Source organism: Octodon degus, unplaced genomic scaffold (genome assembly GCF_000260255.1).
Source record: "Octodon degus isolate 3935 unplaced genomic scaffold, OctDeg1.0 scaffold00093, whole genome shotgun sequence".
Lineage (NCBI taxonomy): Eukaryota > Metazoa > Chordata > Mammalia > Rodentia > Octodontidae > Octodon > Octodon degus.
The window spans coordinates 10287107-10309878 of record NW_004524669.1 but is presented as its reverse complement, the minus strand read 5'-3'; the positions used below and the strand labels follow the sequence as shown (position 1 = coordinate 10309878).

Here is a 22772-nt window from a genome sequence, read left to right as displayed (position 1 = left end):
TGTCACCATTCCCACCTGGCCCAGGCTCTTTCCTAGGATATTATAATATCTTCTTGTCTATTGTCTGTGTTGTATTTTGCTGGGCTCGGTTTCTCTTCCATATCATGTGTTTTACCAGTCAGTTTTAGAACAGTCAGGTACAGTGTCTCTATTTGACAGGTGATAGCATTGAAGCTTTAAAAAGTTAAGGATGCTTTTGAAGACGGTGTCTTACTAAGTTGCCTGGGTTACACTTGAACTTGGGTTCCCCCTGCCTCAGTGTCCCAGTGTGCTGGGATTATGTGTGTGTGCCACCGTGCCCAGTTACAATTGAAGTTTGGGAAGAAACTAGTCCAACACCAAACAGATTAATGGGTAAGATTCATAAATAAATTTCTTTGATATTAAGTCATTTTATATAAAAACCTGATAAGTCATCTTAAAAATCCCTTCTGAGGTGAGCTGTGCCTTTGTTATATTATATACCAGCACCACACCTCGTTTTGAAATTGCTCTCAGATAAGTCTATAAAGGACTTGAATTTTTAAAAAGTTAAGTTCTCATTTCTGACGTACCTGACTTCTAAATTATGTGCCTCCGTTATTAGAGACTGTCATGATCCCTACGCTCAGCTGGGCCCTTAACTCAGGCTGAAAACTCTCGTGTAGCTCCAGATGGCTCCTTTTTGTTCTCAGTAGTCTCAGTTCCCTTTTAAGCTTTCTAGCCCTTAAACATCAGTCATTATTGCTTGCTCCTTAGTTCTCTGTGATGATTTTTACTGTCATACACACACACACACACACACACACATTTCACCAGAGGAGAATGTGCTAGCGATCCCCTAAAACTTTCTTATATTCATGAATAAACTATACTGTGGCTTCTGCTAGAGATCATGCCTCCCCTTCTTAGGTCCTCCCCTGGTCATCTTTGCTGCTGAGACAAAGTACCTGACATCCTTGTGACTTCTGGCTCTTCCCCAGAGTTAGAATGAACTTAAAACAGGGATGTTTAAAATCAGTGGAAGGCACCACAGCAGTGGTGACAGTGCAGCTACAGATGCTCAGGGAGAGGACTCCAGAGCTGCCTCAGAAGTGCGCAGGGATGATGGGATTGGAGGGCTGGTGCTGCGAGGCCTCCAACGGCAGTACACCTTTACTTTTATGTAAAACTTAAACATGCATTGTACGTTTCAGTCATACCTTCACATATATTGACTCGTGATAGGTACTATTAAAGAAACAGCTGTGTTCTTTAGTATATAAAGTTAAACTCAGATGCAGTGTGCCGTGCCTTGTTGGCCTGCCCCTGAGGCGCAGTGAGACAGTGATTGAGACTGGGCGTGGTGGTGCACGCCTGTAATCCCAGCACTTGGGAGGCTGGAAACAGGAGGATCACTACAAGTCCAATCTGTGTAGTGAGACTGTAGACCCTGCAGGCCCTGTACTAAATACATTAAGAAATAAAAAAGTTCAGCTTCTTGCTCATCAACCGTACTTTGGTCAAGGGTTTGTTCTGAGTTACTGTGCTGACGATGTTTGTACACAGGTTACCATGAGGCATTTTAGCTGCACCTTATGGAATTGTCCTAAGAATTTAGGATAGTAGTCCAAAGAATCCTCTTTGCTGAATTATGATTTGTATATACTAAGCTGCACCATCTGTAAGTTTTAGTAATTTTTTATAAATATGTACACTCATGTAACCCCCACCAAGTTAAGTATAAAGTATCCCCATTACCCAAAAAGCCTTTTGGTACCCATGTCAGTCCCTGGCCCTAAGCACCTAAGTCTGCTTTCTGTTAGTAGAGATGAGTTTCCCAGTCGCCTTCTCCCTAAATGTCCCCTAAGGCTAACGGTACCAAGCACATTTTCCTGTCTGGCTTCTTCATGTAGCGTGCTGATGCATGTTGGAAGGTCATCATTTTGTGTTGTTGAAGAGTATTCCATTTAAGAATGTTGTTTTTCTAGTTCATTAGCTGGTGAGTTTTGGAGTTGTTTCTGATTTTTTATTGTTACCAAAAGGTGCTGCATTTTGGTAACCATTCAAAAAAAATCAGAAAAGTTTTATGAAATGTAATTTTTTTTTTTTTATAATGCATGCTGTCATACCCTAAGATACTTACGCCTAATGCAAGATTGCAAGCTTTTCCTGTGCTTTATTCTAACACTTTTATGGGCTTAAGCTTTTTGCACTTAGGTGTGTGACCCATTTCAGGTTAGTATTTAAGTAGTAGCATAAGAGGTGAGATTGAAATTTTTAGTTCTTGATTGAGTGTAGTATAAGGTAAGATTGAGATTTTTGTTGTTTATGTGGCTATTCACTTGTTTCAGAGATATTTGTTGAAAAATACTTCTATCAAAAATCAGTTAGTATGGAGCTGGGGGAAAAGCTCAGCAGCATAAGCGCTGGCCTGGCAAACCTGACTTTGATCCCCAGTACCAAAAAAAAATCAGTTAATATGGATGTTTATTTTGGGACTTGGTGTTCTTTGCTATTGATTTATATTTCTAAGCTTTTGCCAATTCCAATTCAACGTAATTGCTGTCACTGTATAGTAAATGTTAAAACCAGACAATAAATCCTCCAACTGTGTTCTCTTTCAAATATTGTGTGTGTATGTGTGTGTGTGTGTGTGTGTGTGTGTGTGTGTCTGTGTCTGTGTCTCTGTCTGTCTGTCTGTCTGTCTGTCTGTGTGTCTGGCTCAGCCCACCCTGGGGGCTGGGCTGGCATGGCATGTGGTGCCGGGAATTGAACTGCAGTCCCTGCACGCTTGCCTAAACTTAAGCAGGTGCTTTAGACTGCTCTATCTTGCCGGCCCCTCTTTCAAATATTTTTGGTTGATGAATGGTCTTTGAATTTCTATTTAAGCTTTTTAATTAGCTTCTGAATTTCTTCTAAGGACTTACTAGAATTTCCACTGGGATTATATTAAATCTTTAAATCACCTTTGGAGTTTTGAATCTTTATCCCATGAAGATGATGCAGCTCTCTGTCCATCCAGGTTCTGCTACTGACTCAGAATGGCTGATTCAGAATGCCCCTGCTTCTTGAAGGGCTTCCTCATGCACTTCCTTGATGATTTTTTTTCAAAACATTTCAGGCTTTAGGGCTCGCTGCACAGCCCAGACCTCTCTGCAACATGGTAGATGTGGGGGAGTCCGTGGCTGTTCATTCCCAGGCTCAGCAACAGAGTGTTCTGTTGCCATTAAGTGTGATGTTGCCTGCCTGTCATTTGTTGTCCTTCCAAGCAGGCTGAAGAGGCTTCATGCTATTCCTAGTTAGCTCCAAGTTTTTATGAATTACCCTTCACTTTTTAAAAATGCCTTTTTAAAAAATTTTTCTTTTAGGGAAGGGCCTAGAGGGTGTTCAAGGTCTCACTACTAGATAGGACTGTAGTGATCCGTCTGTTTATAGCCTCCCAAAAGCTGGGATTACAGGTGCGCGCCACCACACCGTCTCAGTTGCCATCTCAGTGCACCCCGGAGGGCAGGGCCGAACTCCTGGCCCCTGCGCCTGCTTGCAGGTGTTTTAATCTGCTGAGCTATTTGGCCAGCCCTAAAGATGCCTTTTCAATATCTGTTGCAATGATAGGTTTTTGTCTCTTTCTGTACTACCAATTACCAAGAAGGTGTAATATAGTTTCCAAATATAATTTATTCATTATTATAGTTTATATTTATCTGTGGATGTTCTTTTTCTTCATTTACTAATCTCACATTGTCTTTTTTACTTTAAAGATATTTATGATATTTGCTTTGAGTTTTTTTTCTGTTAAATTCAACTTCTGAGCCCAGTTGGAGTCTGTTTCTACAGATTATATTTCCTTAGTCATTTTTCCATGATTTTGAGTTGAGAAGCTCAAGTTGAATATAGTGCATTGTTGCAACTGTGAATTCCGCTGTTTCGTGAGGATTTCTGCTTCCTGTGTACGCTGTGTACTCTTTCATTTAGACAGTGTACATGCCGGCGTTCAGACCTGAGCTCTCGTCTCTGCAGCAGTTGAGGTACCCCCTCAGGTTTCCCAGGTTGCAGATGTCGCCTGGGCCACACAAGCTCCTGGTCACACCATGTGGTGTAGTAGGCAGCTGAGTATTCGAGCTGAACTCGCGTGCAGATTCTGCAGCTTACTTCCTGCTTCTCAGCCTGGGTTTCTTTGATAACTCCAATCAGGAGGGCTGAAGCTTGCTGTTGGCTGTGGGAGCGGCACACATCTGTAGTCCCAGCACTCAGGAGGCTGGGGCAGGAAGACTGCCTGGAGTTTGAGGCCAGCCTAGGTTACATAATGAGTTCAAGGCCAGCATGAACTATGTTGCGAGACCTTGTCCCAAAAATCAGTCCGATCTGCGTTGGTGGTATAGTGGTGAGCATAGCTGCCTTCCAAAAATCAGTCCGTCAGTCAGTGTAACGCTTTCTTTCTCTGTGCCTTCAGAGGAGCAGCCAATACCCTCACAGGATGGCTAGGTCTTCTGTGTTTATCCTGTGGCGTCTTTTCTGCCTATTTCTCCCTCCTAGCCCCATCCCACTCAGCTTCATGGGCAGCCAGGGACCAGGCACCGTGTCTTATAGACATGCACTCGGGTGACAGCCCTTTGAGAGTGCTCTTCCTTTAGGGCTCACCCTGAACTGGATAGCTGTTTCGACAGACCTGAGCTGTGTGTACTGCCGCCTCAAACTGGGAAGCATCTGATCTCGTGCTGCAAGGGAAGTGAACAGGGTTCTTAGGCCTAGAGCCATCCTCTCGGAATTCCCTATTGCGGTGGTCCCTGTCCTTCAGAAGGAAACCTCTGCTGCCTGCTTTTTGTCATTTCATGGTGGCTTCACATAGTTAACTTTTAAATGATAGTTTGTCCAGCTTTCATAATTGGAGCTGTGCATGGTTTTGTATAGGGACTTGCTAGTGTCCTCTCACAAGGTGAGACCTTAGGCATGTTTTCGAGTCATCTCACAGGCATGCATGCTGCCTGGTATACTGATAAGCAACTCGTGTCTGTCTTGTTTTAGACAATGGCTACCTATTTTCTTGTCTTTCTGTTATATTCAGGTTATTGAAGGAAAGAAAGCTGAAATAAACGTGTAGATGTGCAGCTTATCCGCAGTATTAGGAAAACAAAGATATGAAACTGTTTTCACTTAATAATGAAATTTCAAAACTGACTTTTTTTTCCAATAAACATCTAGAATGATCATTTAATTATTAAAATTCTGAAAAGGGAAAAGGAACTAATAAAAAGAAAGGTCTACTTACTGAGCAAACAGTACAAATTCAGAAACTGTATTAATTTTGAAGTCTTGGGCCTGGGGAGATGACTCAGTAGAATAAGCGCAAGGGCCTGAGTTCAATCCCTGGGTCCACCAAAAAAAAAAAAAGTTGAGGTCTTCAATTTAAAATTAGTATTGGATTTTAAAGCCAGAGCTAGAGTGTGACAGTGACACTGTTTTGGTGGATTTTATAAAGGTCACGCGGCAGGCCGTGGCCGGAAGTGCTTCCCTGTGCGCCTCGAGGGGCTGAGGTGTGCGTGCGCCGCGCCTGGCGAGGAGGGAGCTCTGGACGCTCCCGCGAGGCCCTCTCGAGTGGCGGGTGGCGGGTGGCGGGTGGCGCGCGTGGGGCGTGGGCGTGGGCATGGGGCTCCGGGCTCGGGGCTCGGGGCTCGGCGCTCGGCGCTCGGCTCCTCCCCGCCTGCGCCCGCCGCCTGGTCGGAGGAGAGGGAGGCGCGGAAGCGTGCCCTGACTGCGTCTTCTTCTTGTTCACAGAGGAGGACAAGTACTGCACGTACGCGCCGCTGCTCCTCAAGTGCTTCCTGGCTGAGGGCGTCGTCTGCGGACACCCGCTGCTGCTTGCATCCGCGCGGGAACCGCCCGCCCGCCTCGTGCAGGTACAGAGCGCGCCGCTGCGGCTTGGCGTCGCGCTGGCTCGGAATGCAAGCTAGTTCTGTGCGTTTATGTACAAGCTATATCTTAAAACATTAGGAGCATATATACACTTCTATTTCAGTGAGAACTATCAATTTATTAGAATATAAGGTTCCACTTTAGTTTTCTTAGATGATTTTTTAACTTAAAATTTACATCAGATGAAGAAATACTAATGTACTGCTTAAAGCTGATACTAATTTATATTATTGGATTAGACATCACTAAAGGTCATGTTTAATAGAAAAAATCCAATAGGAAGAGAAGAAATACTCTTTTATTTTTGCAGTACCGGGGATTGAACTCAGGACCTTGCTCTTGCCAGGCAAGTGCTTATTCTACTGAGCTGTCTCCTGGCCCTCAATACTCTCTCATTCTTCTTGCAATTGTAACTTTCTCCTTTTTACATAATACCTACCATGTTTGAGTGAATTTTCCAAACTCTGAGCATTTCTTTAGTGCTCACCAACTGTAACGTAAGAAACTTGCATTTTCATTTCACCTTGATGTTATCAGATACAGATATGGGCAGTCACTACCCTATGAATGAGCATGAACTCAAACCAATGGAATGAAAAGGACAAGCAGATTCTATTCAAGTAGCAAATTGTAAAAAAAAAAAAAAAAATTCTCTTCAAGGTTTTTAAAAATCTTTTATTTGTTTATTTGGTAGAGGGTTTCACTGTGCACTCAGAGTCATAGTGATCTTCCTGACTCAGCCTCCCTGGCCCTGGGATTACAGGCATGTGCCACCATGCCAGGTTTCAGTGGCCTACATGGTGCAGGGCTGGCACAGCATGTGGTACCGGGGATTGAACTCTGGTCCTTGTGCTTGTCAGGCAGGTACTTAGTCTGCCAAGCTATCTCCCCTATATCTTCTCTTGTAAGATATTTTTAATATTTTATATTTATTCTTAACATAAGCAAGACTACCGTAATTGGTACTTTTACTACCACCATTCACATTGTTTTAGCCTAAGCACAGCTAAGAAAATTCAAATATTTATAAGTACAAAAACTGTTATAGCCAATTTTTCTGTTTTTGAAATTTTCAGTTTTCTTACATGTGTTTGGGATAAAACCATGCTTTGTGTAATTAATCTGTTTGTTTTATTTTTTTCTTGCGGAACTGGGGATTGAACTCAGGCCTTTGTGCTTGCCAGGCAAGTGCTTATTCTACTGAGCTATCTCCCCAGCCCGTTTGTTTCTTTTTGCACGAATATTTTTGCTTTATGTCTTATACTCTGAGTATTTTGAAGATAGCAGCATAGTATATAGTAACTCACTTATTTTGTCATGAAATCTTATTTTTTCATAAAGTAAGAAAAAAACATAAAGAAATGCTATGTCAATGTAAAGAAATAAAACAAGACAAAAATTGTTAGAGCCAGTAGGACACGTTGTACATAACTATGACGGCAAGAGAAGTCCGCAGATCTAGGTAAAGAGAAACAAGTAACAAAAGCTTGTTTGCTCTGCTGCCAAGGTGCCCAGGGCACAGATCGGAGGAGGGACACAGAAGTTAGAAGTGCCCGTCGATTAAAGTTATTTCACTGTGAGAATGGCAGAATGGGCTCTCTTCCAAATAATGAGCAATAAAGATATGTAATGGATATACCAAATCGTTTTTAAACCTACCACAGATTTCACCTCAGAGAGGACTGTTCTCAGTTGTAAAATTCTTAATTCTGTGGTGCAGAGCAGGACCCCAATTTCAGGCACAATTTGAATAGTGTTCATATTCTAAATAAGGACTTTTTCTATAGGAGTTTTTATTTTAGTACACAGTCCCCATATGATAAATCAGTAATTCATTTATAAGTAATTTGTATGTAATAAATACTAATTTACAGAATGTCAGCAGATACTAACAAAACTTCTATACCCAAAATATAGAAGTTACTATGATACTGATGTCAAAACTAGTATTCTTTCACAGAGGTCTAACTTAGCTTATTAAACAGTACTGTTACAAAAATGGAAAGGAAAAAACCCTTCTATAATGCGCGATCCCCTGTTGCAAGGCCTATTTTTCCCTTCCATCTTTTTCAGATGTTCAGTTGTTGAAACATTTTCTTGATGGTTTCATTTCTCCGTTGTTCTTTCTCCCGGTCCTGCCCTGCCAGGGTCTGGGCAGTACCTGCGCTCGTGTGGGCAGGGAGTCAGGCAGCTGCTGAGGGGAGGCCGCTTTGTGCCCGTGCGGCAGCGTCCATGCACACCGAGGCTAGCATTTATCTCATACACTTTGTAAGCTGTCTTAGGAGAACTTCTCCACACCAGAAGCAGAAAGGTCTGTATATACTTTTTAAATAAATCTTTTTTTTTTCTTGACTCCTCCATCCATGGTAGCTGATAGTAAAACCTAGAATAGACAGAGAGAACTGTTTTATCTCCATGCTAAAACCAGGTAGGTATCTTTCTTCGATCCCTTCAGTTTGCACAAGTGGTACTAAAAATCGCAGCATGCCTTAAATGTCCACCAGGCTTTTATAATCTATCCAGTCAAATATGTAAGAATTTTAATTCTGTAAAGATTTACTTTAATATAGAGATTATACAGTATAGAAAACACAAAAAAGATCTTATATATGTGATGTATATATACATATATATATCCTTGAAAAGAAAAATGTATAAACCTTTTGTAGTTGCACCAAGTGTGTGCATCCTACAAAATCTGACCAAAATTATTGTTCTGTGTGAAACATTTTTTAAAAAGTATAGGATAATGAATCAAAAGATTTGCAGTCATGAGTGCTAAACAGTGAAGAATGGTGATTTCTGAGATAGCAGGTGTCCCAGTTACTCTTCTCTCCTTGCTGAGACAAATGCCTAAAACTCAGAATGAGGGAAGGAAAGGTTTATTTAGCTCAACAGTTACTGGAGGTTTCAGTCCATACTCAGCTGGCTGCAAGGCCGCTTGGCACACAGGAGAGGGCAAAAGGGAGTGGCAGCAGCTCAGACAGCCAGCTAGCCACTGTAATGCAGATTACCTGGCCCAGAGCAGGTGCAGTGTCCATACCCACAGTAATCAGTCACAAACTCCAGAAGCACCCTAACTGCTTGAGGCTTTGGGGGGATACCTAGACACAAACCATAACAACGAGAAAAGAAAGAAAGCCCTGTAATTTGCCAAAGTCTACAAGACATCCAGTGCCCAGTGAAAGGAAGCACATAGGGCAAGAGTTAGGAGTTCAGGGAGGCCAAGGAGATTCATCTTCAAAAGGATCTAAAGGGAGCAGTGCAAGGGGTCTGCCTCCATTGCTCATGTGAGCATCTCGATGCAAGGAGACTACCCAAGGAGAGGGAGAGCACCACTAGAAAGTGTTGAAAGTCTCAATTCCCAGAGTCGCGTGCTTGCCCTCATGTGCCAGAGTGGAAAACCCCATAATGTATGGGACATCAGCCTGTTGGGAGGAGTTACGCATTGGTAGTGGGCAAAGCAATTCCTAGGTTATAAGCCCAGCTGTGGTCCTGCCACGTGAAAGTAAGCTCAAAATATTAAAAGCAATAGAAAAATATGTGGCACCTGAAAGAATAAAATATGCAGCATCTGTATATTTTATGAGAACTTAGTACGCATGCACAGAAACAACATAGAATTTAAAATAAGAGAAATGATACCAGGGATAAGTTTAGTAGAGAAAAGCATAGGTTTTTCTTTTAGTACTGAGTAAACTGGAGGAAAGATTCGACATAGAAAACATGAACATGAGCACAAATTGAAATTTTGAAGGAAAAGCAATGGAAAGCAGACCTGAAGATGCTAAAGTAGATGAGCCACTGATGAAGATAAGATCAATAAACTTAACTGTATAGAAAATTACCTCAAAATAAACATGGAAAATACATTGAAAAGAGAAAAATGACTTTTTTCAGTGAGTGGTGGTATGATTTGAAGTAATATGTGATTGGTGTCCTGGAACATGGAAGGCATGGTTCAAAAAAACAAAATTTGAAGAAATAATACAATATTTCCAAAAGATAAAAATTACATGTTCATGATTTGCAATGGCACTGGGGAGATGGCTCAGTAGAATAGCGCAAGGGTCTGAGTTCAATCCCCAGTTCCGCAAAAAAAAAAAAAAAAAAAAGATTTGCATTATTTGGCAAACCCCAAGTTAAAACTCCTGAAGGAAACAATCTCAGAAAAAATGGTCATAATCAGATTGCTTAAACAAGTAAAAAAGGGAGATCTTCACGTATCCAGAGGTAAAAATTCCCCTTATACAGGGAGGACTGCGAGGGGAGTAACCTTAACCAGGCTTAAGGTGTAAGCAGTGTATGCACGTGTACGATGAAAGGGTCTTTAAAAGAATTTCAAAAACATAAAATTCCATTGTCAGTTCAATTTCTATACCCATTGAAAGTATCTTAGAAACAAAGTTTATTTTATAACAGAAAGGGTTTTTTCTGCATGAAAGTAAAATTTTGGAAAACACTGTACACATTGAAATCTGAAAGAATTGGACCAGGGAGATAGCTCAGTAGAATAAGTGATTGCCTGGCAAGCGCAAGGTCCCAAGTTCAATTCCTGGTACTGAAAAAAAAATCTGAAAGAATTTATTATTCCCAGACTTACACTACTAGAAATACTAAAGGTTTTTCACATACAAGGAAAGTAATATCAGATGGATACTTGGATCTAAATAGTAGAATCAGACTGAATTTACCTGCTGATTGATTTAGTGTAGTGCTGAGTGAGTGATGGATTTACTGAAAAAGAAAGACCACTGTGGGTGTGGGTGCCCCAACCAACAGGCTTACTAGTGTGGATGGAATAAAAGGGGAGAGGAAGGAAGGCTTGCTGCATCCTGCCTGCACTGCCATGGACTGTCTCTTGTGCCGTGCCCCTCTGCTCTGATGTCCTTCCGTGTAGACAGCCTACTATGTACTGAGACCTGCACACTGTGATCCAAAATAAATCTTTCCTCCTTCAGTGAAAATAAAAAATAAATAATGGAATCAAGAATTCTAATATGATTATTATATGAGGAAATGTGAGACTTTTTTCTAGTTTTGTAAAGAACGGTGCTTGATGAAAAGATAGAGGTAATAGGCAAAAAAAAAAGACTTTTGAAGGTAGTGGATGTATGTTTTGTTTTGACTATATTAATGAATTTCAAAGGTGTATACATATACCCATGTAAAGTATTACCAAATTATGTACTTTAGTTTCTAATATATCAGATATTCCTCAATAGAACAACTTATTTTTATGTTTTAGTTTTTATTGAGATAGGATCTTCCTGTGTAGCTTAGTCCACCACTGAACTAACTATATAGCCCAGGCCGGCCTTGACCTTGAAGTAAATCTCCTGGCTCAGCCTCCTGCACGCTGGGACTGCAGGTATGTGCCACCATGCCTGATAATAAACTATTTTTTAAAAATTCTAATTTTAGAGTTTATACAAACATATTTTTTTCTTTTAAGACAGGGTCTCACTATGTGTTGCAGGCTGGCCTTGAACTCACCATGTTCCCCAGCTGGCATCAGACTCACACAGTCCTCCCACCTCAGCCTCCAAAGTTCTGGTGTTACAGGCTTGCACCACCATGCACAGTCCATGAATACATATTTTTAAGTTTCAGTTCTGCTGTTTTTACAAAATAAAATAAACCTGTATGTACCTTAATGGGTTAAGGGCAATACTGATCTCATGAAAGTTTTCCAAAGCATGATGCCCCCAATTCTATGAATAACATGAGAGAGAAAGTAAGCACACAGATTTCTAATCTTGCAAGAAAAAGCATACATTATCATAATTCTTTCCCTCTACTTGGGTTTTCCTAGCAATTCTGATATAGGTAAAATTTTAGACATTTTACTTAGATGACTGTGGCTACTATGACTATTTCCCAGGCCTCATCCACCTTAGCTCCTCAGCAGCACTGATATGATTGGTCACTTTTTCCTCCCAGATATGTTTCTTCCTGTGGGTTCCAGGATATCACATGTTCGCGGTGTCCTTTTATCTCAAGGGCCAGTTTTGTCTGTGTGCCTTTCTTCTTTAGTTTCAGTTACTTTTCTCCTTGCTGAGACAAAATAACCAACACCCATAGTTAAAGGAGGGGAGGTGTGTTTCCGCTCACCATTTTAGAGGTGTCAGTCTGTAGTCACCTGGCTCAAGGCGGGATTGCTGTACAGAGGCACATCACAGAGGAGAGACAGTCCATGGCAGGGCGGGCAGGAGGCAGGAAGCATGGTGGCAGCGGCAGCCGACCTTTGTATTTTATACAGGCTGTCTGCCCCTTGAGCAGTGCCACCCACACCCGGGGGCCCCTTAATCCTAGCATCACATACCCTAAATCCAGCCACCTCCAGAAAGCCCCACCCATGACTGCATGAGGCTTGGGGGGGTCTAAATGCAGTCCGTAGCACCTTCATACACAGATGTCCCAGCTCTCAGTACTTAGAACTTGGGGTTTTTTGCCCATGCTACTGATTGCATCCTGTCCGCTGGATGTCAGGACTGTTTATATACTGGTGACTTTCAAATTCACCTAATTACCGTGGCCTCCCCTGAACTCAACTGCCTGCCAGCTTTGTGTAATTATATATCCAACTACCTACTTCACATCTCAAAGCTAATATGTTCAAAACCAGGCTTAAGGGCAGCTTTCCCAAACCTGCTCCTTCTTTCAGTTAACAGGCATCGCAGTTCTTCCCTTTGCAACCCAGCCAAAAACTATGCATTCATTCTTAACTCTTTCTCCTACTCTTGTTATCTGGTTTCTCTGAAAAGCCAAACTTGTCCACTTGTAACATAAATCACAGCCATGTGAAACTGTATTGTTTTTTACTGTCCTCTGGGTTTCTCCCTTTGCTTCTCTTTAGCCTCTGCCAGTGTTCAGAGTGAGCCTTTTAGATGTCGGTGAGATCTGGCCACTCACCTCCTCCAAGCTCCAGCAGCCGAAACCCACAGACCCCATCATGCATTGTGAGGCCTGCACTAATATTCGCTCACCTCCCCTCTGCTCGTTGCCCGCTGTCTTTCAATCTTCATTCTGTCTATATGACTTTTCTTGCCTGGTAGGTCGGCTGCAAAATCACGACCATTGGATTTGCTGTTGCTCTGCAAGAATTCTTTTGATTTTCTCATATTTTGCTCTTGCTCACCAACCAGACTCACAGAACCGCTTGCCTATCTTAGTTTTCTCCACAGTCTTACTATCACCTGGTATAGTCTGCATTAACTCTGTATTTGTTTATTGTGTGTATTTCCTATGAAGTTGGAGCCTTTTTTGGTCCTTTATTCACTGCTTTATTTTTATGGAATGTTTAATGTATATGAAGAGTATAAGGGAAGTCATAAAACGAACTGGGGGTTGCATGCGTTAGCTTGCGCGGGGCACGGTTTACCCAGATGCCTGGTTGGGCGTGTTCCTGAGTGTGTGTTTCTGGAGACAGGTCTGCGATACTGAGTGGGCATGATGGCCTCCCCTCATAGGTCTGGCCCTTGCCCAGCCATCAGAGGCCTAAATACAGGAGTGGGTGACCCTGCCTGACTGGCCTTGTGTTGGGCACTTCCTGCCTTACCCTTTGAGCTGAAGCCTTCAGGCTGCCACTGTCCCTCGTCTTCCTGGTCCTCTAGTTGACCTTGGAGCCTTCCTGGATCTGCACCATTGACTTCTAGTCGATAGCCTATCGGTGTTGGGATTCTTCAGCTCCAAATATCAGGGACCAGATCCTCACAGTCTGCCCCTAAAAATACATATGAAGCTGCTAATACTCCCCCCCCCCGACACACACGGCCTGTTTTTTCTCTTTCTATAGAGAACAGGAACAAAAGGAGGTCCTTGCTTTGGACTAGGATAAGTGGCTGTTTTCAAGTTGTTAATTTTTTCTGTGTGTTCTTGCCCCACGCCCTAGCATTTCTGAGGTATGACTGACAACTAAAGACTATGTATTTAAGCTATAGGATGGATCATTTAATCTGTGGACACATGATTACCCCAGTCGAGTTACTTGACACATACATTACCACATAGATGTGGTGATAACACTTCAGATCTATTCCTCTTGCAAATTTGAAGTATAGTGTACAGTATTACTACTTGTCACTGCTTTACAGTAGAATGCTTGGGCGTGCTCCTTGGATAACTAAGTTTTATATATTTCAATCAATATCTCTCCCTGTTTTCCCCACTCTAACCCCAGCCAGCTCCACATGGGTTCTAGTGTCATTATATGTTATGCTTTATCTTATCTGAGAATGTATTATCAAAGACATAATTGCTGCCATAAAAACCTAATGGGCTCAAGCAGTAGATTTACTTTATGTAACATTGCAGATTAGATACTATATTTTTGAAATTTTATTTTAATCTTATCTTGAGTAGCCTAGAACAGATTGTTTTTGTTTAAATATCAACTTTATTTTAAATGACAATTGAATATTTAATCAATAATATGTTTAATAAAGTTAAATATTGAATTGTCTATAAAGTTGAGTGTGATTTGGGGAAAAATGTATCATTTGATTTTAAAGCTATCATTGGCTTTTAACTAAAATCAAATATATAGATGTGTACTACAAGTAATTGAAGCTTATGTATGCTAAATCATACGCATATAACATTTTCTCAAATCAGTAAAGTTATTTAGTTCTTAAAAAAATTATGTGTTCTTATATTTCCTGCACTTTTCTCTGAAAATATTTCTACATAATACCATCTTCACTCAGGAATATTTAATTTCCCAATCTTGTTCCATATTTCTTATATTTGATATAGACTAGAAACATTATTTGATTTGAAAGAATAATATACTATCTTAATTTTTTTAGGAAACTACAAAAGTGCTACTTTTACCATGTATATATTTAAGGTAGTTCAGTTAGTATTTATATGTAGAATATAATAGATTACAAAGGTATGACTGATACAATGTTTGTTTATACTCTTCATTTCATTGCAAAGACTTTAAGTTTTCTCTGAGAGGAATAGCAATGTTTATGTAATGCACAATGCAATGTCGAATGCTAGCATCGATCAGTAGGTTGTTTTGGATAGTGACACCCAGCACCTCTGTGCTCCCCGCACACGCATAACTGCACTCAGTCCCCCTCATTATCCAGAATGTAGCAGCAGTGGCTCAGCCCTAGGCATTAATGGTTCTGAGATCGAAGGGCAGGGAGTAATTTTGTGATATGTGATTGGGGATTCTCAGACCTATAAGCAAGGCAAATATTTCTGGTACAAGACAGGGGAAAAGGCAATCTTAACGGACCATAATCATCTTAAAATTGTGTATAACTAAACACCAAGTAAAGGATAAAAAGCCCCATTAGCTGCCTGCAATATATTATACAACCACCCAGCAATTTATCTATCACTCTCTGAAAACAGACTCCTGCCTGTTGTAGTCACAGCCCCTTCAGAAGTTCAGCATCACAGTGTGGCGCTGAAAAACTACACCCCATAGGCAGTCATATAGTCCAGTATACATGGTGTCATTAAAGCCTTTAAGATACCATATGAAAGGGCCGGCCAAATAGCCCAGCACATTAAAGTGCCTGCAAGCAGGCACAGGGGCTGGGGGTTCAATCCCCACACCTGCCTTGCCGGCTCCGCCCCCGGGGCACGCTGAGACAGCAGTTGAGACTGGGCGTGGTAGCACTTGCCTGTAATCCTAGCTCTTGGGAGGCTGTAAACAGGCAGATCACTACAAGTCTGATCTAGTAGTGAGACCCTGAACATCCTGTAGATCCTTTCCTAAAACATTAAAAAAAAAAAATGTGTGTCTGCATATTCACTAGCAATGACTACTTGCCAGACAGTGAAATCCTTGCAGGCCAAGTGCTGGCCATCGAGGACTCACCATGAAGATCATCCTTGAGTCTCCGCATTGAAGTTTTTTTAAGTACATGCAACATGCACTGTCCATCTTCAACCAAAGTTAAGGCAAAGTAGGAAGCTGGGATGTTAGAAGCAAGTATAAATGGTGTTTTTCTTTATTGGTTGATAGGTTCTGTTTTCGGTAGTGCTAGCACTCACAACCGGAATTGCATGCATGCTGCACATGCGCTGTTCCCCACACACCGTCCCATGTGCCTGAACATGGTGTTCTTGAAGTGTGGTCAGGGTCAGAACGTGGCTGCCAGGAGGGTTGTAACCAGTGCAATGTTTACGAAAGGCTGATAGCTTCTAACACGTTTTGGCATCGCACAGCACATTAAATGTAAAATTGAGGTAAGACTTTTTATATTTAATACATAGAAAATCTTTCATAATCGAAAATGAATATTATTAGTTTACAATAACTTGAAAGCCATAGATGAATAAAAGTTCGTTAAAAATGAGCTGTATCATATTTGATGAGCTAACATCACAAGGTATTTAGAATGAAGTCATATCGTAAAATGTAAATATTGATCTTTTTGAAATCAAACTCATGCGCTCCTGCTTGCCAGGCAGGCGCTGCAGCGCTGAGCATGAGTGATCTCCCCACCACTGCTGTGAGCACCGAGAGGAGCCCCTTAGGGTCCTTCTCATGAACCTCAAACATTATAGTAAACATTATGGTGTCTTAACAGTTTGGAAGGATGATTTTATACCCCAAGTGTTAGGCTTTAATGCAAACATTGAACTTCATTTGCTAAGATCAGATCGTTGTTTTGTATCTTTTGCTTTGATTCGAAATTCAAGATATTATCTGATTTAGAATTAGGAAAGTCGTATTAGTTACTAAACAATTTAAAATTTGAATTACTCTCACAAAGTTTTCATTTTCTTCTGTCAGTTTAATATTAATTTTTTTGTTTTTACATATTTCGTATAGGGTCTACAGGATCTATAGGGTCTCACAATACACATCAGACTCATAGTGATCATCCTATTGTCAGCCTCCCAAGAGCTTGCATTGCAGGCATGCACCACCATGCCCAGTCTCAATCTCGGTCTCAGCGCGCCCTGAGGGCTGGGCCGGCTCGGCACACCGGGGATGGAACTCTGGTCCCTGTGTCTTTAAACAGGCACTTTAGTCCACTGTGTCTTTAAACAGGCACTTTAGTCCACTGAGCTATCTGGCTGGCCCTTGATATTAAAATTTTAAAGTCTGTATGTATTATCCATGGACATTTCACTGATCATAGAACAAAACAAATATAAGTGGTCAGCCCTCTGCTCTTAGTCTTTCTGGATAAAAAAAAAATGCAAAAATGTCACAATCCAACACGTGCTTCCTTGTTCTTCCAAAAAGTGGGGTGGCTATGAGAAAAGCGTTGAAGAAGCCGTCGGTGCGTGGCTGCATATACCTCTGAGCACCATCATTTCGCCCTCCCCACGAGTGTGGCCTTACAATGGCTTAGAACCAAAGACTCGGGCGCTGTGTGCAGGGCTTTTCTGCCTCTTCATCACAGCGCTTGGCGAGGCTTACGTGGGCTCCGCACTTTGTGGTCGGCGTTCTTCCATAACGTTCCCTTCTGGAATGTGGAACACGCATCGTGTTTCCTTAAAACTGTTCCTAGCAGCGTGTCTCTTTTCTCCATAGTATAAATGCAATTAGGAGAGCCCTTTCTATGCAGAGATACAGTCAGGATGTGTCCCCTAATTTCTTTGTCAGTGTTTTGTTTGTTCAGAGCATGGTCAGGCCATGTCTACACATTCCCTGCTCTGAGTGGTAGTTGAGCCGGAAATTTGCTGTTTGACCCCCGGGTTTCGCTCTTTCTCTCTTCCCTGGCTGCTGGGAGAGCTTATTTAAAATTCCGAGTTCTCTCTTGGCAGCCACAGTTAGAGCTGCTCTGGCAAACTAACAAGACAAAAAAAAAAAAAAAGAAAAAAAAAGAAAAAGAAAGAAAAGAAAAAAAAAACATGCAAAAGCTCAGTACTGCTTCCAGTGACCTACATTTGTAGCCAGCGTAGAAGGATGGCATGTGCCTGATTTCCCAGTAAGGAAATGCAGGGAAAGATTTAAATATACCTGCATGTATCTAAAGGTCAATAACTCTTTTCCCTTGATCTTACAAGCTAGTTGGGACCATTGCTCCTGTAAAGTCAACCACATTTGACTCTGAGATCAATGTATCAGCCAGCAAAGGAAGACATTTGTCTGTGAACAGTCTCTAAGTCCAGGGCAAAAGTGCCCAACCCCATGATAGGGTCTGTACCTTCAGAGTTTGAGCTTAGATTTTAAGTGCTGTGTTATTTCCTTAAGGGCAGGGGACCTTGGGTCAGTCCCTTCACCTTGCCTTTGGAGATATGGGTAATAATTTTCCAAGCTACTGTAGACCAAAATTCTAAATTAAAAGTGAAATATCTAGGGTTTTGATTTCTAACTCTTAAAGCACTCATTCCAGCTTTAAATTCACTTTCAAACATTTTATTTGTAATGCATAGTTATAATATATGAAAAGTAGTTGTAATGCATGGCTGTTAAGCTCAAAAGAAATATTAAAGTCTTGGAACTGACATACAACATTTTATCCTTCTTGTAAAGAAAAGTGATACAAAGTCAGAATTAGGAGTATGAAAAATAGAAGTCATTTTTTGCTGAATATTTTGCAATTTTTCCAAAGAAAAGATATTCAGTTCTTTTGATAGGGCTAAATGACTTTACACTAGAGCCACTGAAACTAGTGTATCCACTCTCAAAATGAACACAGTGCCCCACTATATGAAGGGGAAAGGCTGGCGTGCAGGGAGACCCGATCTGCTCCCCATCCAGGGTCAGAGCCCACATGGGCCCTGGAAGCCACGTGTGCTGAAGTTGTGGGGGTGAGCCCCACCGGGCCAGTGTCATGTTTCCTTGAAATTTTATTTTTTGTTTATCAGCTATTGACAGGTGGTTGCCAAAAGTGGTGCTGGTTCATCGTGTCTGTCTTTGCAAGTTATGCTCTTCTAGTGGAATCGGAGGCCTCTGAAGTGCACTCATGGCCCATTGTGGTGCTCCCCCTGCAGTCTGACTGCGTGTGTGCCCAGAAGTCTGCTCTAGATTTCCACAAGGGGTGGGTGGGATTGAACTAAGGACTCCAGCTGGAAGTAGGAGATACATCTGAGACAGAGAGATGAAGCTTCCTAGGCACTATTTTTAAACAAGTCATAATATCAGGCTGCTCTGGAATTAAAGAAACCTTGTTCTCAATGACTTCACTTCTTGTAATCCAAGAATAGGAAATCAGTTTTGTTATGTTAACATCAAGTGTTCCACAGAAAATGATCTTCAAATTTAATAAAAATAAAATGGTATGCAGTCTTGCGTGGTGTCCAGAATACCCTGAGTACTTTGGATAGTAACATTTTCCATAAACTGGGTTTATTCTGGAAAAGAGGACTGCAAGCAAACAAAGGCAGTCAGTTGTTTTTCCTGTGCTAAGAATGGGACCAAGCTGCCCCCTTCCTTGGAGATAAGGCCCCATGCCCTTCCTAACTGCAGAGTTCCTTAAGTATTCTGTAGGATGCTTCCTTTCCAAAAGTGTAAAAGCACTTTGACCTGTTTTAGAAATAATAATGGTAACAAGGATCATTGTCATGCCTTAACTACTACTAAAATAATTACACCTATAAGTGTTTTAGTTATATCAGATATTTAGAAATTATTTTAATTTATACTCTAAGGATACTTAAAGAAATTTCATAGGGAAACTTTCGCACACAAAGGAATCTTGCTATAATTTAAATAATTATATGAACTTTGCCTTTTTCTTTTAAAAAGTTAATATATACTCTTATAGTAAACATTTGTTAGAGGAATTATTTGGCATGGTTTTATGAACTAAACATGATAATACAAATAATCAAGTGGAAAGTCAGTCTGCCTTTTAAATCATTTTAACAAAAGGTACCTAAATCAAGATTTTAGTACAAGAAACGTGTATGTATGTGTGTATAGACACATATTTATCTGTATATGCACATACATGCACATACATGCACATATGTATATAGGGTATATACAGTACATAATAAACACGAACACCCAGAAGTCCACATACGTTTAAGAATGGTAGTCATGTAACTGGGAACTCTCTTCACTTTAAATATAGAATTACTTGCAGGGTACTACCTTTTGTTGGGCCAGGCGTATAGCTCAGCAGTATAAGCACTTGCAAGGTCCTGAGTTTGATCCCCGCTACTGCAAAACAAAAAAGACGTTACCTTCTGTTATCCCTCTGGCAGGAGTTGTTTTGATGAGTAATATACCCAGAGCCAGGTAAAACATTGACAGCATTTACTAGGTAAAGAAAACTGATAAAGAGATACTGCAGTTTTGATGGTTACAAATATTAATAGATATTCACAATTCATTGTTTCTCTTTAAGTAAAAGCATTGAATGTAGGAAAATTACTAACGTTAATGCAGACTACATGTAAAGTTATTTTTAGCAACTTGATGGTTCTGCGTTTTGATATATATGAGAACATAATATGGCTGATGCCAAGCAATTCAGTGCATTTCCCTTCAAAGTCCTTCTCGATCAGTGCTGGCCACCGGCACTGTGCTGTCATGGGCTGCCTTGGCCAAGGCCTGACAGCTGTCTCTGGTGTTGGTGGACACTTCTCAGGCCCGGAGAAGGAACACAGGTCTCCCTGTTCCCTGTTTTCTCAGCCACACTACTAGCACAGGACTGAGGTCAAGGATTAATTATGTATGTATTAAAATTGCTTTGAGAGCTTTCTGTGATTGTTACCTTTTAAAATGTGATGGATTAAATATTTTTAAATAATTATATTAGGATTTTTGTTTAAATGATGATAGTGTGATGTTTATCTTCTCTCTAGTGTGATCCATTCTCTTCATTTCTGAATACATAGTGCAGAACAGCATTTCGTTTTTTTTACCTTCTCTCCTCTTCTGTCCTAACAAAGAAAAATTGCATCCTGTGATCTTCTCACCACACTCTCAGTGTGCATGCTGGAAAGAATGAGTCAGGGCCAGGAGAAAGGTGTTGAGCGTAGGATCCTTTCCTGACCGGTTTTGTTCTGCGTCTTCCTATTTTTCAAATCATTGCTTTTGCTGATGATTATGCTCAGTTTTATTAAAACAGCATTTGTATACCAATGTGAAAATATTTCACCCTTTTTGTAACAGCAGTATTTTTGCCTTTATATCTAAGAAAAAACATTATACCAAGATATTATCTAATCTGTATTAAAGTTAATTAGAAATATGCATGGAACTATAACTCACTTTAAAAAAAAGTAACTTTGCTAAGCAGTTAATCTTAAAATCACTTAGTGCAGCATTAACTATACCACTTGACCTGATTTCATGTCATTGTATGACATTTTTCTGAATGATTTTTAACTAAAGTCAATCCTCCTTTACAGTTTTAAGTATTTTAACAGAAGATAATGTGGAGAATATACCTTTAATGTGTAGATACTCAGATGTCTAAAGTATTTTTCAAATTATGGTAAGCAAGGAATATAATTTTTGGATTATTTTCTTTGCAATTTTCAACAAATAAAATGGCCAAAACAAACAAAAAATCAAGAAACTGACATAGTCACTGATATAATATACTTACTGATACATGGATAATGCTTAAGTAGCATTAATTATACAGTTACCAAAACCTGCAAGGATCAAAAGATTTTATTTTTAAGAAGGATTTCTCATGCTGCATGGATTATGTGGCTGCATAATAGCTCAGTAGTACTTCTGCTGAATTGTAAAATAGCTTAGAAAGGAGTATGATGCCCATAGTTGGTGTAATGCATTGGTAATTAAGAGGGTGTGGGGTTAAGCTTCATTAACTGCTGAGGGATTGCATCCTGGGTTTTATTATGCCCTAGAGAACATAAAAAGTGAGAAGGGTCAAACTGTCGGAATCAGATTTTGCTCGTGCATCTGCCAAAACAAAGACCACGAAATAATACAGCAGTACGCACAGAAAGGCATGAATTGGAAGGAGAAGAAATATAGTTGCAGCATCTTACGAATGAGAAAAAATGTTTCTGGTGAAAAGTACACTTGACGCTGGTATGTATTTTGGCATTAGAAGGTTGTTATCATTCTGTTCATGTAAGTTTTTTTTTGTTTGTTTTTCTTCAAAGATAGTACCATTTTCTTTGTTAATTTTCTAACCTTTTTCACTTGATCAAGAGAGTTTATTCATCTTTTATGTAGAGCTTGTGAAGTCTACTTTTTATTTCATTTATTCTTGACTCTTGTTGGTGAACACCAGGCACTCCACTGCAGAAAGGAAGCGATTTTGATTCTGTTTTTCAAGGAAGGAGCTGTGCAACCAGCATAGTGCATTCTCTGGGGCAGGTCAGAAATCAGAGCCTGGGTTTCCAAAAGTGTGAGAGGTGACTTTTGTCTGTGACAGCTAGGGGAGTTGAATGTTAAAGGCCTACTAGCATTCTGTACAGATAGAGGTTTTATCAAAATGCATTTTTTCTTTGTTTGAAAACAAGGCAGATTCGACCCAGAGCCCAGGCCTGGTGTGAGTGAGACTGCCTGGTGCTCACTAGATCCTCATTCGACCTAGAGCCCAGGCCCAGCCTGTGAGCAAGACCAACCTGGGCCTGCTGGATCCTGATTGAACCCAGGCCCGGCCTATAGGCCCGGTGTAGAACAGTGCAGCAGAACTCCCTGCAGAGAGCCTAGGGCAAGACCTACCCAGCTGATCCAGGAAGAACATTTTGTCAGAGTGTCACAGGGGGTTCACCTCCAAGGGCTGCAGCAGGAAGAAGTGGAACACAGCAGCCAGACCCAAACCACACCCATGTGGACGAGTTTGAACATTTTGCACAAGAGATTTGAATAAAATCACACCAAGATACACAAAAATGAAATTGTCCAAAACTTATTGTAAAGAAAAATATCATTATAGCATATACATAAAAAAATTAGCTACGGAAGTACAAAATTAAATAGCATCTTATTCCACATTAGAAAGGAAAAAAAAAGACCAAGTGTATAAGAAACTAGA

General features: G+C 40.7%; 1 protein-coding gene across 3 annotated transcripts in view; it reads left to right on the top strand.

Annotated features, from left to right (window-relative positions):
- The window catches only part of Elp4 (elongator acetyltransferase complex subunit 4), a 202819-nt gene that overhangs the window by 10710 nt on the left and 169337 nt on the right, over positions 1-22772 (top strand). For all 3 annotated transcript variants that reach the window (XM_004637973.2, XM_023722851.1, XM_023722852.1), the window contains exon 3: positions 5734-5855. In XM_004637973.2, the coding sequence (XP_004638030.1) occupies positions 5734-5855 (122 nt within the window). The remainder of the gene's footprint in view (positions 1-5733; positions 5856-22772) is intronic.